Source organism: Podarcis bocagei (assembly GCF_964188305.1).
Source record: "Podarcis bocagei genome assembly, chromosome: 7".
Lineage (NCBI taxonomy): Eukaryota > Metazoa > Chordata > Lepidosauria > Squamata > Lacertidae > Podarcis > Podarcis bocagei.
The window spans coordinates 30,038,406-30,056,942 of NC_138132.1; the positions used below are offsets into that span (position 1 = coordinate 30,038,406).

At 45.1% G+C, this 18,537-nt stretch overlaps 1 protein-coding gene across 1 annotated transcript in view; it reads right to left on the reverse strand.

The window, feature by feature from the left end:
• Nucleotides 1-868: 868 nt before the first annotated feature.
• MFSD2A (MFSD2 lysolipid transporter A, lysophospholipid) overlaps nt 869-18,537 on the reverse strand; it is a 35,450-nt gene continuing 17,781 nt past the window's right edge. Inside the window, exons 7-14 of the mRNA XM_081199941.1 lie at nt 17,392-17,482; nt 14,721-14,842; nt 11,773-11,856; nt 6,558-6,641; nt 5,240-5,352; nt 4,515-4,658; nt 3,585-3,761; nt 869-1,647 (exon numbers count right to left, since the gene is read on the reverse strand). Of these exons, the coding sequence (XP_081056067.1) occupies nt 1,587-1,647; nt 3,585-3,761; nt 4,515-4,658; nt 5,240-5,352; nt 6,558-6,641; nt 11,773-11,856; nt 14,721-14,842; nt 17,392-17,482 (876 nt within the window). The 3' untranslated portion in view covers nt 869-1,586. The remainder of the gene's footprint in view (nt 1,648-3,584; nt 3,762-4,514; nt 4,659-5,239; nt 5,353-6,557; nt 6,642-11,772; nt 11,857-14,720; nt 14,843-17,391; nt 17,483-18,537) is intronic.

Below are 18,537 nucleotides of genomic sequence, written 5' to 3' on the forward strand. Positions count from 1 at the left end.
TACAGGCCGAGGGAGCTGGCGTTTGTCCGCAGACAGGTTCTGGGTCATGTGGCCAGCATGACTAAGCTGCTTCTGGCGAACCAGAGCAGCGCACGGAAGCACCCTTTACCTTCCCGCCGGAGCGGTACCTATTTATCTACTTGCACTTTTTAGCGTGCTTTCAAACTGCTAGGTTGGTAGGAGCAGGGACTGAGCAATGGGAGCTCACCCCATCGTGGGGATTCGAACTGCCAACCTTCTGATCGGCAAGCCCAAGAGGCTCAATGGTTTAGACCACAGTTCCACCAGCATTCCTGTATAAATATTTACTGTCTTTTAAATAGGAATAAAGTGGCAAACAGATGATCCCATTTGCCAGCTCAGTCTTCTGTTCAGGTACCCACTGCTGCTGATGCACAACTCCAAAGCCCCTGCTTTTTCTTCTGGTTCATCATCTTTAAACCAGAAAGCATAGTGACACTTGGGGGGTGGCGAGTCACTAGTGACTGGTCCCTCAGGGATGGAGTCTGACTGGGGTGGGGTGGGGGCTGAGGAAATACAAAACCTCTCCATGGCCCCTTGACCCAGCTCCTTGCTGCAATATTTTAGTTATTCTCTTGAGAAACTCTGGGCGTGCTGAGGGAAAGTTTGAACCTGAAGCTTCAGAGCAGATGTTGACATCTGGCAAACAACTATATTTCCCTCCCCTATAATCTTGGATTTGCCTAAAGGCACCCTTGGTCAATGATGTCCTGTTTTCTGCAACACTGGCACTTGGGGCAACCAGAACAAAAGATGCAATTCAATCAAAGTACCCAAAGCTATACTAGTTAAATAACAATTTGTCCAGTTTCAGTTGTTCTTTAGAGAAAGACATAACAAGTACAGGTGACACATTTGCATTTTAATGTAAATTAATATTAATTGTCTTCTTTCTGTACAGATATATACAAATAGGTAAACATAGCAGTTTTATATTTACAAAATAATTAAGTTATTTTTATTAATTAGGCTCTCTTTATATATAAATACACATGTACATAAATAGCACCAGCACAGGATGCTTCAACATTAGTTGTGTCTTATTTACAGTTGAGAACAGTACAAGGTTGTGTTTGGCAAGGTCATGCCAATGGTGTAATGTACACCAACAAGCACCATCCGGGTCCGTGGCAAAATAAAATTAAAAAAAAAAGGGGGGGAGAGACCCTTAACAGTACTGCAATTTTCTTTACCACACTTGATGCCATTGGTGTCAGGCGGATTAGAGGCAGCACGAACCACACCCAAAGAAAATGACTGCTCAAAAGGTGTTTTTCAAAAAATAAATGTAAAAATAAATAACAATTGTGGCGCACTTATTCCATCAAGAGATATGTTCCTGCAGTACTGCACATTGCCCTGCATGCAGATGCAGTTGGTGCTCCTTCAATTCCACGTAGCATGTACCAGTGTTTGCTCTCCAGAGAAGTCTGGAAGGACGTCATAGAGCACTCCCTCAAGGAAGTAAGTCAGCATTCCTCCTGCACAGCGGATGGTCCCGTGGCAGCCCCTCCCCACCTTCAAAGGATTCCAGTGTGTAAACAGCAAACCAAGGCAAGCTGAGGTCAAACAATGCTGGCCAGCTCTGTGGAGTCTGACTCGGTGCTACTGTTGTTTTCTTCATCTCTGGGGAAGTAAAAGAAGGAAAATATATGTTAATCTCTCTCTCTCTCTCTCTCTCTCTCTCACACACACACACACACACACACACAGGTTTGCAGTAGGCACACAGACTGCAGCTGTAAGGGCTGCATTCAACTAATGAGTCCTGCTAGTGGAAGCCCATGCCAGGACTTCTGCTTGTGCAATAGGGCTCCACCCCATCCTCCCATGAGAGCCAGTGTGGTGTAGTGGTTAAGAGCGATACACTCGCAATCTGGGGAACTGGGTTTGTGTCTCTGCTCCTCCACATGCAGCTGCTGGGTGACCTTGGGCCAGTCACACTTCTTTGAAGTCTCTCAGCCCCACTCACCTCACAGAGTGTTTGTTGTGGGGGAGGAAGGGAAAGGAGAATGTTAGCCGCTTTGAGACACCTTTGGGTAGTGATAAAGCGGGATATCGAATCCAAACTCTCTCTCTCTCTCTCCCAGCTTGAGTTGTGTTGGGGGGAAACCCAGAACAGTGCAGGAGGGGTGGAGAGGGAAGATTGTTCCCTCTGGTAAGCCAACATGCTTCCACTGATGGAATAATTGCCATAGAACTACGATGAATTCCTAAGTTTCCAAACAGGGATTAGGTGTTGCTGCCAGAGGCAAAAGTGTCCTTCAGCTGTGTACACACCATACATTTAAAGCACACAGCCTATCCCAGGAATCCTGGGAAATGTAGTTTATTAATGTTGCTGGAAATTATGCTTTTGTGAGGAGTAAACCACAGTTCCCAGGATTCTTTTTGGAGGTGCTTTGAAGGTTTGGTGTGTACCAGGCAAGGCGAGGTCAGTACCCAATCCAGAGCTCCTGTGTGTTTGCACTATGCTGACCTTGCTCCTGCCTCATTCCTCCTCTCTTACCTCCTAGGAAGCATCAGGGACCGCTACTGCTTCAGCAGACCCTCCACTATTGCCTAAAAGGTGACCTTTAATCTGTCCCATTATGAAGATGCAGGTTGCTTGTTAAGACGCAGCTCATGACTCCCCTGGTGCCCTCTTCCAGACTCGACAGGGAGTGCAAGGCACAGCCTGCTGCTTATGTGACAAATGTCCCTCCCTCTGGGGAATGAAAGAGGTTCGCAGTATTGGAAAGGACTCAGAAAAAGAGGAAAACAGTCTGGTTGGTGGGCCACTGCGATTCACAGGTCACCAGTTGCCTATCCCTGAACTAGAGCTACCCCCACTTCTGAACTATCAGGCAGTTATGTGCCACAACACTAATCTTGGAGTAAAAGAGGTACCCGAGGCAACTCTAAACAGTCAGGAATCCCAGCAAGTGAAGACAGAACTATCAGGAAGCCAAGCAGTGATTTGTGCATAAAGGGCCAACATTCAGGATCACTCAGCATTTTATATTTAGCTCTCTACACCCTGCCATGGAGTGCTGCATCAGAGAAACTAGACACCCATTTGTCCCAGGGCCATCAAACGCCTGCTCTATTTTAAGTTTTGGCAATAAACGGAAAGGGTCATCTGGAGGAAGAGCCACCTGTCCTTGCAGAATTTGAACCCATGGCCACACACGGGGAATTTTGAAAGAGTGGTGTTTTCCGTGGGTGGGGGGATTCTTCCTGATTCTGAATGGAACATGAGATCACACTCCCTTCACTGCAGCTTCACCCAGACACAGGATTCCGGATCCTTTGCAAACCATCCTTCTCCGGAGCCCCTCCCATGCTCAACCTATGAGACTACCGTAAGGATTTTGTTCAGAAGGGATCAAGGAGGCATAGCACCTGTGGCAATCGCTCCTGAGCCAACAGCATCCCTGCAAGTGAATGTTCTCCTGCAACTACTGGCTAGGGCATGATAGCCCATCCCATGAGAAAAGTCCCAGTCTGATAGTTGCTCATCTCTGCCAAGTTATAGATGCACCCCCCCCCGCCCCACCCCAAGTGGCCATCTGGGGTCTCACCTTAAATCCTGCAGGGCTTTCTTGTTTTTCCGTCGCCTCTCCTCATCAATGGGGTACAGCTTGAAAAGGAGCAGGCCAAGGATGATCAAAGCCACAGGAGCAGCTGACACCAGTATCTTCAAGGTCAAGTTCACCTCCTCTGGCTGGGAGCACCCCCGGGTCTTATAACCAGCAAAGCTACACACCAAGGAAAGAACTGTTATGATGGCCAAGTAAAGTGTCCAGTAGCCCTGCGTCGCTCCTTACCACACCGGCAGGTTAACAAAACCAGAATAAATTAAACAAAATAATAAATTATACAAACTGGCTCAAATTGCAATAAACAAGCCAACACACACAACAGGTTTCCTTTCTCTTCTCTTGGGCTGCCTGGGCACAGAATTTTAACATTCTTTTTAACATACACTTCTGCTACAGCCCCCGGAACATCTTTGAACAATCTAGTGAGTTAAGTCTCTATTTTAGAGAAGGCGAACTGCAACTAAGACAGAACAAATTGCCTAATGCAGCACACAGGCATGTGAAATTAATGGTGACACAGAGCTTCAAGCCCAGGTATTCCAGGGCTCCCAGGTGATGCATTCCAGTCACTGGATCTCACTAGCTCGCCAGTAGATCCATCAGGATCCTCCTCTCCCTAAAATGTCTCCATTCCAGCCATCATGACGAAAACTACCATGCAATTTTAAAGAAATGGTGTTGGCATCTGATAGTCTTCCTCTTCCTCCCCATTTCCTCTTGCATCATATCTTTTTATATTGTAAGGGCAGGGATTGGCTTTGCTTTTATTCAAACAAAGCCAGTCTGGAAGCCTTTTTGGCTGAAGAGCAGGGTAAAAATAATAATGCTTCAAATGATGGCGTTCTGCTATATATACCACCAAATCTAAAAAAGGGCAGGGGAGAAAGAGGCAGGCAGGCAAAGACTTACTCTAAACTGAGTGTGGAGATTCCCAGAGACACCCCAGATGCAAACTTGATGAAGAAGACGTAGAAGGAGAAGAAAATTGCTTCATGGCCAGTGGAATCTGGGTGCTGCAGGTTGAAGTCATCAATGACATCTGGCAACATGGACCTAAATGGAGAGAGAAGCAAACCAGTCAGTACCATTTCATTCTCCCCAATTGTCCTCAGCTTCCAAACTGGAGGTTACAACAAAGAAGTAAGATGTCCAATTACATAGGGCTGTGATACGTCCGAGTTCTCCTGGACATATCCTGGATTCGGTCGCCAAAAATAGCATCTGGGGGGAATTTCTGAAAACTGCTAAAATGTCTGGGGAAACCTGGACATATGGCAACCCATGTTCGAAGTGGACTTGTTTTGAGCAAATTTCCTAAAAAATAGGTCAAGAAAATTAATTTGTTTTGAGATTTTGCAAAAAGCTCAACAACATTTGTCACTGGATTTTCACTCTCTGAAATATGGCATCCCTAAATTACAAAGCACACTTTTTCACTCAATGATAACCAGAAAAACATGTTTTGGGGCTGCCCCATTATTTGCCACCCACATTTCAACATAGAGTTGGGAGTTTCAACATAACATAGGAGTTATTGGGGGGGCGTGGAAGCATAATCTGCTTTCAGCACTGAAAACATAGTACTATGTTTACTAAACACACACACACACACACACACACACACACACACTTACCAGGGTAAAAGAAAAGCAGCAGCGACACTGATTCCTGCTGCAACAGCCACTATATAGGTGATAATAAGGTTACTTTCCATTATTATGATCAAGAGGAGGAAAGGAGTTGCAGACTGTGGAATCAAGAGAGGAAATGGTCAAAAAGATAATCATTTGAAGGTTTCCATTGGCTCAAGACATAGTGGATAAAGATTTATTATTTTTAAAAAAACATGATAGTTTAGGCTTTAATTGTTTGCACCTTGAAAACAGTATACAGTATACAGTATTCATTTATATACCTGCAATATATATTTTTATTTTTAAGGGACAAGGTGGGCTAATATTAACACAGTCACCTCACAACTTGCACGTGTTTAATTTATGCGATTTCAGCTTTACAAGGTTGATGGCCAACTGGTTAAAACTGAACAAATTAAATGCGCAAAAACTGGTGAGCTTAAAAGTTCTTTTTGCACAGAGTTCTGCTGGTGCAGAAAGAGCTTTTAAGCTCTCTGCCTTGCTTACCAGCCTCTGGGAGGCTCTTTCTCGGGCTCTGGGACGGTCTCCCAAGATCTCAGAAAGCCTCCTAGCGTCTGGTAAGCAAAGCAGAACACTGAAAAGCTCTCTGCTCGTTTTTAAGACTCATGTGGTGTGCTGGTTCAGGAAAGCAAGACGGGGGTTCCAAGGAGGTTTTATGTCTATATGCATTTGTGGGTATCCACGCCATCCCCAGAACATAAACACCACAAAAGATGTGAGAAGACTGCATTTCTTGATTTGTAGGCCAATTGCAATGTTGCCCAGCCCTGTGAATAGACTTAGTAACTTACAGGAAGAAAGTAGCAGGTACAGCCCAACACTGACGTCAGTAGGCCTCAAGCACATGAGGTCTGTTCCCCCCTGACAAGGCCTTTCCACAATGGAACAGCCTTGTTTTGGGGAAAAGTAAAGGAGCCCCATGAGGTCCCAAGTCCTGTACTGTCAATAGGCCTTAGATCTGCTGCAGAACAGCCATCTCAGAGAGGGAAACACACAGAGCTAACGCTGCACCACTAACAGCCCCTCTAGAGAAAACCTTTGAAGAGGCCCGTAGTGTTTACCCATAATTCCATGGCATGTCCAGTTCTTGGACTTAATAGTTTTATCAAGATCTAGACCAGCTCATTGAGAAGCTGCTTGGCAGACCACTTGGGCCGCGTGGTTTCCTCGCTGTTGTAGCCTTAGCAGCGCCAAGTGGAAAGACTTGCTCTGAGCGCTCCGTTTCCCTGCATGGCTTGGCAACAGGCACAAAACCTCAAGTCGGCTTTGTGCTTCCCCTTGGAGATTTTTCACTCACCGAGATTCCAATGTAGACGGCCGTTTTCTTCCCAAAGCGAGTGAGGAACCACTGCCAAAAGGGGATGGTAAGCGTGGCAGAGAGCTGCAAGAGAGCAACAAGAAGGGGGAAGGGAGGAAGAATTGTTACTCGAGTCAGCCAGAGTCAGTCTTCGCAACAGCCTCTCCAAGGGAGCTCTGCGGGAGCCTCGGGCACTATGTATGCAAGATCACACGCTTGGATGTGGCATTGATTAACCTGGACTTAAAACCCCGATTCCAAACACAATCATGCGTATGGAATCCACAGTTCATTCATAAGCATGCACAGAAAGAAGGGGAAATGTTCTGACAGCAACCATAGCTAAGGACCCCAGGGCAAGTTATTATCATGGGAGATATTTTTTTTAGGAATGCCTGCAGTCACATAATGGCAGGGCAAAAAACATGCTCAGGTTACATGATACCCATTTACAAATGGCTGCACTAGTTCCTTGGCTTCTTTCATAGCCAGCACAAATGCCAATTCTATCCTCAGCTGTCCCACCATAGTCTCCTGTTCTCAAACAATCATGTCCAGTCTCCTTCACTGCCCCCTTACGCCTGAAACTCCCTTCCTTTTTTATAATAACTGTTTATTAGTTTTCAATTAAAGTCCAATAATAGCCTCATTATAACAATACCAATTTATAATACAATTTGTTGAAATACCGAGTTACAGAATTTAGATAAAGTGGCCCCCTGTGTACTAGATTTGATTGGTGATTTTCTTTATTTCTGCGTTCTATAGCAATAATGCCAGAATTCTGCAAGGCTTATAAAGCACTGAGTTTCCCCACAAGAACTCAGCCAGTGTCAAGTTCCTTTTCCTCATGAAAGTTCCTCTCAGGGCAGCGTCTCTGCCCTTGCCTCTTCTTAGGACAGGACAGGAATTGTTGGTGGCATGTCAAGAACACGCCCCTACGTTCCTATGGAGTCAGAAAGGGAAGAGGAGAGGAGAAATGAAGGGTGGCAGGGTCTGTTACGTATCAGGGATTGGCGTAAGTTTTGATTCTGCAAAGGGGGCGTGAACTGGATGGAGTCTGGCCAAGAGAGTTGGTCACGAGGATGACAGAACATGCTCCACACCCCTCTCTAAGGGACACGCAATGAGGGGCTGAGGTCACAGCCGGTGGTGGCATCCAGCAAAGCTAAGCATGTGGCTAGAACTAAGGGAAGCTTGAATATGCTACTGAGGACAAGCACAGCCCCTCATCCATCTTCTCTCATCCTCTCTCAGCAGCACTGTCCCAAAACACCACAGGGAGATGGTGTTGCAAATTATTATTATATAATACAGCTCCATCTGTGGACGCTGAACTTTATACAGAGTTCCATAAGCAAAAAAAGTGACACAGGACCATGTCCTCCTCCCTTTCCCAGGACAGTACTTGGGTTTGGTTACAGTCAAAAGGATTAAAGGGTTTAAGCCAAAGGCTTAATGGAAAAAGGCGGGTTTTGTGGAGTGATTACGGAACAGCCTTTGCCAGCCTGGCACCCTTCAGATGCTTTGGATTACAACACCTCTCATTCTATGGGATTTGTGCTCCAAAACATCTGGAAGGCACTACGCCGGCAAAGGCTGTTCTGTAAGACAGCTGTGTGCGATCTCACTGGGCAAGGGGCATATGGGGGGGGAGCATGGGGAAGTGCTGCAGGTCATTGGGCTGGAGCCCACGAACACCCCCTCCCAGGTTTAGGAACACACACTATTTCCCAAACTTGCATGGCTCTAAAATAAGATATGGAGCTAATTTTTACTTTCTTCCTCAATTTTGACTTGGCCACGAGGTCCTAAAAAGGGTGGGGGGGGAGGGTGGGTGGCCTAAACTCTCACTAGATAAGCAGACTATGAATTTGCTGCATATGCCCAGGCCACATGTTTTGGGTGGGGAGGAAAGAATAGGAATGAATATGCTAGCCAAGTCAAATTAACACAGTAAAACTGCAGGAGACCACACACCGATTAAGCAGAAGCTTTTTGAAAACACAAAAACAAACACCATACTTTCCAGGACTGCCTTACAGAGGCCACATGTCCGTCTCTCTCTCTCTCTCTCTCTCTCTCTCTCTCTCTCTCTCTCTCTCTCTCTCACACACACACACACACACACACACACACACTGCGCTGAGAGTCACCACCTGGTATTCAGATACATCAAGGCCCTTTCTTAAACAGCGCCTCCCTCCACTCCAAAATATTCAGAGCTCTTCTCCAAATAGTCCAGAGCCCTGTTCATTTTATTCCCCCACAACGGCCCGGACACACACTCAGCATTCCATGCAGGGTTTGTAATGTCTCCTTGAATGCAAATGGATCAGGTTTTCCCCACTCACTTCTCTAACATTCATCTCCAACCTCTCCAAAACATCCAATTCATCCTGTTCTGCTCCAGGTGGGTGTGCTACATATGCTGCCCCTGCTTAACTTCAAAACCAGCAATTTCCTTTAGGAACTGTTCTGCAGAATGTGTGTATCACACCACTTTAAATAGTCATGGTTACACCCCCCACCCCACCCCCAGAATCCTGAGGACTAGTTTCTCATAGGTGCTGAGAATTGTTAAGAGACTCTTATTTCCCTCACAGAGGTGCAATTCCAAAAGTTCCCTGGGAAGAGGGATTGCTTGTTAAACCGCTCTGGGAACTCTGTGGGAGGAATAAGAGAGTCATTCCCCTCCCAGAGCTTAACAACTCTCTGCACCTGTAAGATTCTTTGGGGAAATCCATGACTGTTTAAAGTGGTGCAATACTGTCTTAAATGTATAATATGGATGAGGCCTCAGTAATGCACGTTCCTGAATGTGTCATTTTAAAAGAAAAGAAACTTTCTTGTGTTTTTTTTAGCAATGTGGTGAATATCTATATATCATCTATCTATCTAGATCTATCATCTCCTGTCCTCCTGTTTGAAGTGGTATAGTCCAAGCCATGGCACCTCCTCTACAAACACTTACACCATTAATGTGCAGAAGTACTTTATATGGAAAACAATGGCACCTTCAAAATACACCATTTCCTTTTGTGTGTTTTGCATTTCTAGGATGGCTTAAGAGTGAATCACTGGATCTGGTAACAGATCAAAAAAGTTGGCATTTTACCTGCCCAAAGTTTTGAGTTTTTCTGTAGCCATGAGAAAACAGAGACCATTGGCGGGGGGGGGGCGGCGGGGGGGGAGGAGGTAAACAGAAAGCCAGACTGCGCTCAGGATTTGGCCTACCCTGAAGCTGCTTCACAGAGAAAGCTGACAGAGCCCCCCCCCCCCCCCGAGCTAAATGCAACACCATTGCATGGTAGTCAGTACTACGCTGCCAGGTTGCAAAGGAATTTTCTTTTTACCACACCATCAGATGAAAGCATGTGGCAAAACAGTTGTCTGCAACCCGTGCAATCAAACCTTTTTGTAAATGTGACGCACAGGAGAAGGAAGAGGAAGACAGCAAGTTATTGGTGGGGCTTTACTATGCTACGGTGTCTGCATCAGGCCACAGTTTGACTCCTTTGTGAGCTTGGAGAAGCAGAACAGAGCCTCTTTGCCCACCATGCTATTACTGCCTGAATTACTTTCAAGTCCCTGTGTTTCCTAAAGGCGTAGAGAGGAAGGGGGTTCTTCCCTCTCCCTTCACTTCACTTACTTTCTAGCCTGGCACAACACAATGCCCCCCACTGCCTGCTCCCCACCCCCACCCCTCCTCCTCACATCCATCAGCCTGGAAAGGCTTTCCCAGACAAATCGGCTCCATTCCTTTCATTCAGTGCCTCTCTCCGATAAACACTCAAGGCTCCTTTTTTCTCATGATTAAGGGTAGAAAAAATGGCCGGGTTGGGACAAAAGGCTCACATGGCTTTTATTCTCCATCCCTTTTCATGGCCTCCTTCAAATGCCTAACAAAGAACACACTGTTCCAGGAACCATGTAAAGTGACTGCCCTTCCCTTCCCTATGGTTGCCCATCCTTTAGCTTCCTCCAACTCCTGCACAATTGTCAGGCAGCTTAAATGCTTCTATGGTGGCTCTCCAAGGAGTGTGTGGCTAAGTTCTCCAACTTCCACGTGCTCCTTGGACTCTTTGCACCCTGGCAGCTCAAGACCGGTTTATTGCCGGATGTGCCTCAATTACTATTGGTTTGCAGTTCAGTGGTAGTTTGGTGTTCAGTTGCTGGGCAAACCAAATCAAAGTTCTTCAACATTTCCCCAAAATGCCTCAAACAGATACAGAGCTGGATAGTCATAGGGTACAACTGTCCAGTTATTTCTGCTCAGGAGGAGAGGCAGCCTTTTCAAAAGGCAGCATCCTTTACCTTCCAATATTCAGAGTGAGTATTAGCTAAGTAGAATAATGGGGAACCTACAGCCCCCAATAACATTTTAGACTCCTTCTACCATTAGTTCTCGTCAGCTTGGAAAGCTACAGCTTTCCCCAACACAGACTGGCATGCGTGAGTATTTACAAAATAACCTGGGACACCCACACATAGGATGTCACACAATGTTCATTCTGCACATGTATAAAATAATTTTTTTAGTGTGGAATTCACTGCCTCTGCTGTACTCTTTTTGGCGCCTGCTTAAAACATTTCTGTTTACGCAAGTCCATCCAGACACACCACTGTTTTAATCTCCTTTTAGTTTACTACTGATTTTAATTGTTTTCTAAGTGCTTTAATTACTTGTTTTCATCTATTTATTGATCATTTTGATTTTTTTGCTAAACCACTTTAGAGGCTCTGTTACAATCGATCAGTTTATAAATATTGTTAGATAAAATAAAGAAATAAAAATAAAAAGAAGAATTCCATTCATGAGAGCCTTTTCCCTCATCACACTGGCCAGCAGCTACAGACCTTCACTTCTGTGCTGCTGTGTCCTATTGTATGGAAAAACTGATTACTTGGAGGTCTACTGCTGCCACTTGGATTCCAGCTGGAAATTTGGGCCTTCCCCCTACCATGAAACTATGCTGGTACAGCCATTTACATGACTACTAAGGAAGTTGCAGGTGGGGGCAGGAGAACGACATTAAAAGTTTGTAAAAGCATCTGTTCCGCATTAACCTGAACAAAATGAGGGCAGAGGTCAAGATGAAATGGATTTCCCAAAACCACTTAAGCAGGTTCATGACAGAGGTCTCCCCCCCCAAAAGAGCTCCCTTTTGAAACAGATAAAGAGCAAGAGAAATGTGAGTAGCCATATACATACCATGATGGCCAGGAGAATGTTCTGGAACTCATTGCGTAAGCCCAAGGTGTACGTACAGAACAAAGCAAAGTTGCCTTCCAGCAGCTGAAAAGAAGCGGAACAGTTGACATTAAGGGAAGAGATCCTGGGAACTCTCATTAAATCTCATTAGAAAGGAAGGGAGGTTCTTGATTTCTGCCTGAAGTAACTTCTTTATCCTGTCTTTCCTCTATGGAACTCATAGCAGCATACCTAGTTATTTCCCCCTTATACAATCTATTCTCACAACTACCCAGTGAGGTAGGCTAGAGAGAGAGAGAGAGAGAGAGACTGTCAAAGGCTGTCCAGTGAGCTTCAAGGCCAAGCAGGGATGTGAACCTGGGTCTCCCCAGTCTTAGTCTAACCCTCTAACCACTATACAGTGGTACCTCGGGTTAAGAACTTAATTCGTTCTGGAGGTCCGTTCTTAACCTGAAACTGTTCTTAACCTGAAGCACCACTTTAGCTAATGAGGCCTCCTGCTGCTGCTGCACAATATCTGTTCTCATCCTGAAGCAAAGTTCTTAACCCAAGGTACTATTTCTGGGTTAGCGGAGCCTGTAACCTGAAGCGTCTGTAACCCAAGGTACCATTGTATTTCACTGACTTCCCAACATCCCATAAGGGGTGGAGGTTCAGCTGCAATGTTAAATGCACTTATCCCCAATTATAGGCTGTCCCTAAACAGTGTTATAAATTAGCCAGGCGCCAGGTGCATTTTGCAACTGGCATGGGCTCAATTGGGGCCACACAGAGATCTCTGGATGCCAGGTCTGCAACTAGGGAAAGCAAAATGTCACTTAGAGAAGGATCTGAAATATTTTCCTTGAAGTATGAATTAGTTTTATCCTGGATTGTTTTATTTTATTTTTTAAATGTGTTGTAAACCACATTGAGATTTGTTCTTTAAAATATAAAGCTGTATAGAAATGAAAGAACAAGAACAACCTTCATCGTGTGTGTGTGTGTGTGTGTGTCTACTAGACATTCTATTGTGGTGACTGTAACCTAGGTTTAAGGGTGGCATTTGGCAATTAGGATTATATACCTGAGTTTCTAACACTGCCCCTAAAGATCTCTTAAATCACAGCTCCTCTAAGAGTGTGCATATACACTGAGGTTTATACAAACCAGATTTTGGGGTGGGGGCGGGCGGGGGGAGAAGGGAAGCGCAGCCTATATTCAGACCCATACGGTAACTCCAGAAACAGAGGCGTATAAAAATAAACTTCTGTATTAAAACCTGGAGCAGTGTGTGTGTGTGTGTGTGTGTGTGGAGGAGGGAGAGAAAAAGACGAGAAGGCTACTGGATGACTGCCACAGTGAAGGGGAAGGAAGGCTAACAAAAGTGGAAGAATTCAGCAGATTCCCCAAGGCCAGAGAAGAAAAGTCACTATTCACAATTGAGCTGGAAGTAAAAAAAAAAAGCTAAATGAGAAGTATTCAGCCAAGGAGCAAGTTCAGCATTGCTGCTGTTGCAGCTTGTTGCTACTAGGGCAGATTCCAGAAAAGGTTAAGAAGTTTGCCTCTTTAGCAAGAATCTGGTATTAAGGGCCCATAGACAGCCTCTGGTAAAGTTCTTCAGCTTTGTCCGGTGATTGCTTCTATACCAATGTGTCTATAATCCAGAAATAGATCTAGGTCTGAGTTCATTCATTAAGCGCAGCTGTTTTCCTCTGCTCCTCCTTTTGAGAGCAGCCCATTTCACAGCACTCTTTGTTAAACCTTAGTCCTTAATAGGAGGCCTTAGTATGTATTAACATTCTAGCTAGCAGACATCTTGCCCTGGGTTCTGCCAGATAGTTGCCTGTTTCAAACTAATTTACCTTGTCATTTGCTCAGTTTAGGATGCTATCTTGTATTACTGATAGAAACAGAGCTGAGTGGTCCTTCCCCAAAGCTAGTCAGAAAAGTGCCATCAACTCAATGGGAACTAAAATGTTATTCTTCTTTTGCAATCTGGCTTCTAACACCGCGCTTGTTTTCAAGGAAACAGGAGACACACTAGGACACACAACACGCTTCTCTGTGGGTCTCTGATCAAGTTTAACAATTTGTGGCATTCCTATTACCAACTCAGGTTTCCAAAAGGCAACCAGGGTATTACTGAACCAAATGCACCAGGTTGCACTCTTAACTCAGATTTTGTGCGTGTTTTGTCTCCATTTCTGGAAAGAGTTCCCGCAACAGTTGTCGTAAAAACCCTTCTGGCAGATTATGGTTATTATAACTTATTCCCTTTTTAACAAGAATACTCCTGAACCAATCTATTCTGTCTAAAACAGCACACTACTCTCCGTGTTATGACCTATACTAGGCAATCCAGCTATATGTCTGACTTCTTAGCTACCAATCCCAACATAGGGTCCCAGCAAAGTTGACAAATACTACAAGGCTTGCATTTTATTTTCCCAAACTGGAAATAATCCACATGGCAAGGGAGAAAAAACAGTAAGTCTGAAGGCTGCAATGAAATAAACCAGCCTGTGATCTTTGGATGAAGGGCAGTATATTTATTAATTAATTCAGCCAGCCAGCCGGCTGCCTGGAGATATCATATAAAATCATCATCTTAAATAGAGGTGGTCAAGGCAGCCCATGACATAGGAACAAGCAACTTCCACACAGGGCTCACCGATGCAAATCCCAAGTGCCAGCTGGCTAGGTGTTGTGGTGGATTTCGGGATTAGGATTTCCCCATCAAGGAAACAACAACGTTCTAAGCACTCGGGGAAATGGAAATTCTGTGCTCACCTGGGAACTTCTGTTCTTCTCAGGAAGAGAAAGTCACCAAGGTGGGGTAGGGAGGCCTCAAACAGGCAGACCTCACCTCAGTTTGAGGAGAGAAAGGACCCCGCCTCTGAAGCTGGGTAGTAACGGTGCATTTATCACTGGGAGGGGTGTGTGTGTGTAAAAGATGGTTTCCTTACCATAAAGGCCAGAGAGGTAAAGAGTAAGCCAGCGATCAGCTTGACGTAGGGGCCATAGTTCATCACTAGTTTTAAGCTTTGGAAGAAGGAAACTGGCTCTTCTGGCTGGAGATCGGAAGACTCTGCGGGGAGCAAAACAGAAGCACTAGGTCAAGTTATTTCCCATCAAAGCATCTTCAGACAGGCCTTACACCACCTTCATGCTAATCTTGTGCTGGTGCAAATTTTGTTTTGATTCTTATATTCCTATTTGATTTAGTGAACTGTCTAGAACACACTGGTTAGTTGGGAGATACGTAAATACCATAAATAAATTTGAATGCAAAATAAAATGCTATGAACGAATGCCTTACAATGCCTTCATTATTTAACTTGTTTTGTGTCATTTCATCATTTTGCTCCTGGTTTTAGGATCTGGCTATGAGGAGCAAGGAGCCCAAGGCCAAGCCAAGGAAAAGATTGCTCAGCCGCCTCCCTAACATGCTTCCCACAGTATCATGCTGTATAAGGGCTAGTGGCTGTCATCTCCTAAGAGCTAAACACTGACCCCCCACTATCAGATCCTACCGTATATCCACCCTACTGTGGAATTGTAGCTTATGCGTTGCTGCATTTTAGCGAAAGAGAGAAAGCAAGAAGTGGCAGCCCTCAGAATGCCATGTACGTGGATTAGAAAATAAGGTATCTCACAGTACTACAGAGAACGGTAATGAATTTGCAAAGGCACAGAGAAAGACAACTTCTTTTCTGCGGTGTGCAAATTGTTCCCAGTTCCCATAAGCTCAAGTCTGCAAATGAATTAGGAACACAGGAAACTGCTGAGTCAGACCAGGGGTCCTTCTAGATCAGTATTGTCCACACTGACTGGTAGGGGCTCTCCTGGGGTTCAGGATTCCCTCCCAACCCTACATGGAGATGCCAGGGATTGAACCTGGGAACTGATTCATGACCCTTCCATTATGTTCCAGTTTAGCAGCTTAAAACCAGAGCTTGAAACCTTTCGGGTGGAATACGGCAAAGGGAATTTCCATGCCTTTGCAATATATTCTGATGGCCAAAGCGCTTGCTCTTTGATACTTCCATTACTTGCATATTTTGGATATATATTCCCCCTCAGCCCTACTCACTACAGTCGTACCTTGGAAGTTCAGCAGAATCTGTTCCGGAAGTCTGTTTGACTTCCAAAATGTTCAGAAACCAAAGCACGGCTTCTGATTGGCTGCAGGCATTTGGACGTTCGGCTTCCAAAAATAGTTCGCAAACTGGAACAGTCACTTTCGGGTTTGCGGCATTCAAGAGCCAAAACTAAGCTGTTCGAAAACCAAGGTACAACTGTATTTAGGCTAACAAGTCTATTTTACAATTTGTCCAGGACTCTATTACATCACGTTGGGGCGGTGAGGGGAAAAAGCAAGCAAGCATGCAAACAAACCTATCAGGGAAATCTCCTTGTCAGTAAAACCTCCTCTCCATCATAAGTTTAGGACTGTTGACAGATGGATTGCAAGACTTCCCCTTGAAAGCTAGCTAACTATCATTTCACGAATGTGGAGTGTTTGGGTGATGACAGGCTTAGTTACCTAAGAAGAGGGACAATATTTCATAGATGTGGGTGATTCCTTTGATAAGCCCCCTGCAAATGTGGCCTCTAGCACACCTTGAGGCTGAGTGGATTAAAAACCTCAAGAGGAACTTGAGTGACAAGGAGGCCTTTGAGAATGCAGAACAAAGATCGCAAGAGCCAGCTTCCCTCCCCAATGGCTGGTTTCAACCAGCAAAAGTCAGGGGCTTTTCCACAAGGAGCTGGAGTTGCATAGGTGACGCTTGGTTTATGCAACGGGAAATTCTTGCAATGGAAATTCTTGCCCTGTGTGTCATTTGCTCCCTTGAAGTCAGCCCATGTATTAAAAGGGATTGGCCCATGTACAAAGAGGCATAATAAGGACATCCATCTCCAAGAGGCAAGGAGTAGATTCTTTTGCAACTATCAAACCAGCCCGATTACATGCCCAATGGGAAGAAAAGACAAAGCATGTTTCTTTTTTCTAGCGGGGGGGGGGGGAGATCAGATGCTTATACAGCACAATAGGAGTGCACAGAATGCTTCATGGATAATCCTAGTTCTCTCAAACCAGAAAAAACTCTATGAATTGGAAGTATGAGGTGGGTGGAACAGAAGAGGAATGCATGTGAGTGGAAATACGCTTATGAAAGCCAAACCATGGTTTGGTTGTTACATATTTAAAATAGGTCTGTGTAAGTAATGGGAGGGGGACCTAGCTCAGTGCCAGAGCACACAGTTTGCATTAAACAGGTTGCAGGTTCAATCCCTAGCATCTCCAGATTGGGCTGGGGAAAAACACCCCGTCAAAAACAATGGAGCGCTGCTGGCAGTCAAAGTAGACACTACGGTGTTAAGCAGTTTAATAATAATAATAATAAATAATAATAATAATAAAAACAACAACAATAATAATACTCAGCTAGATGAAGTAAAAGGCAGGTTTCGATGGACTCCTTTGGGAGATAGTATGAATTCTGCACTACTCAACTTGCATCCATCTTTGTCACAAGCAAGTCGATTTCTTGGCAGATTATGCCTGGACTTTTCCTTTTGGAGTCCATCCCCTCCACCCACTTTGCAGAGGTCACTTAAGCTGTCCTTGCTCACCTCGTCTTTCTCGAACACCCACAGATAAGACGATAGCACAAAGAATATATATCCCACCGATGACACCAGCTGCGATCATGTAGGCATTTCTCTGTACAAGGATAGGAAACAAGGTTGGGGTGGGGGGTGGGAGACAAAGGTGGAACATCCAGATGAGAGGTGATGTTTTCCAGAATGGCTTGGCACAAATGCATGAGCATGTGGGCGTCAGGAGAGGAGATTGTGGCGGCTTTGCTTCTCCCTGGCTGCTCTGGGAGTTGCGAAGTGCTGAGCTAAGCCATGGCTTGGCGCGTTTCTGCAAGTCTGGACTTATGGTTTAGTCAGTGCTTCCAAACAAAACTTAAGCTGTAAACCATAGGGCAAACCTTGGTTACAGCTTGTGGTTCGCCTGAAGCCTCTATGCTCTTGCTAAGCCATAGTTTGGCATGGTGTGACGCGCAAAACAGGCCATCATATGCTTGCCTGACAATGGAGTAAAACAAAAGTCACCATTCCAGAAAAACCCAACAGCTTTTAATTATTATTACATCTGTATTTTGCTCTTTGCCCAAAGCATTAAATTAGCACTATGAACAGGCTGAGATGAAAGTGTAGCTTTCCTTTCTTATAAACTGACCTGGAATTCAATGGGAGGAGGGCATTAAAGCATCAAGAAACAGCATCGGGTTTGATTGCTGCACCTCCAGTTAAGAATGGTCCTATGGCAAAGTTCAATTTAATCAAGGCAAAAGAAACCTGGGATGATAGCATAAGAATGTAAGAACCCAAAGGTTCATCTGGTCCAAGGATGGGGAACCTGTGGCCCTTCAGATGTTACTGGACTACTGGACTACTGTTTTGGTTGGGGCTGATGGGAAATGAAGTCCAACAAGCTGGAGAGGTGCAAATTTCCCATCCCTTTTGTAGTCCATCATCCTGTTCCACACAGTGGCCAAATGTCTCTGGGAAGCCCACAAACAAGACATGTAGTCAAGAGATCTCTCTCCTTTTGCTGCTGCCTAGCAGTTGGCATTTGGAGGCATGCTGCCCCCTCTGAACCTAGAGCATCAGTGCGTATTCAGCCTGGCTGCTAGACGGTCTTCTTGACGAAGAAGCAGGAAGAGGAAGAGTTCTCTCTCCAGCCCAGCTCTGCAGCCACGGGCTTCC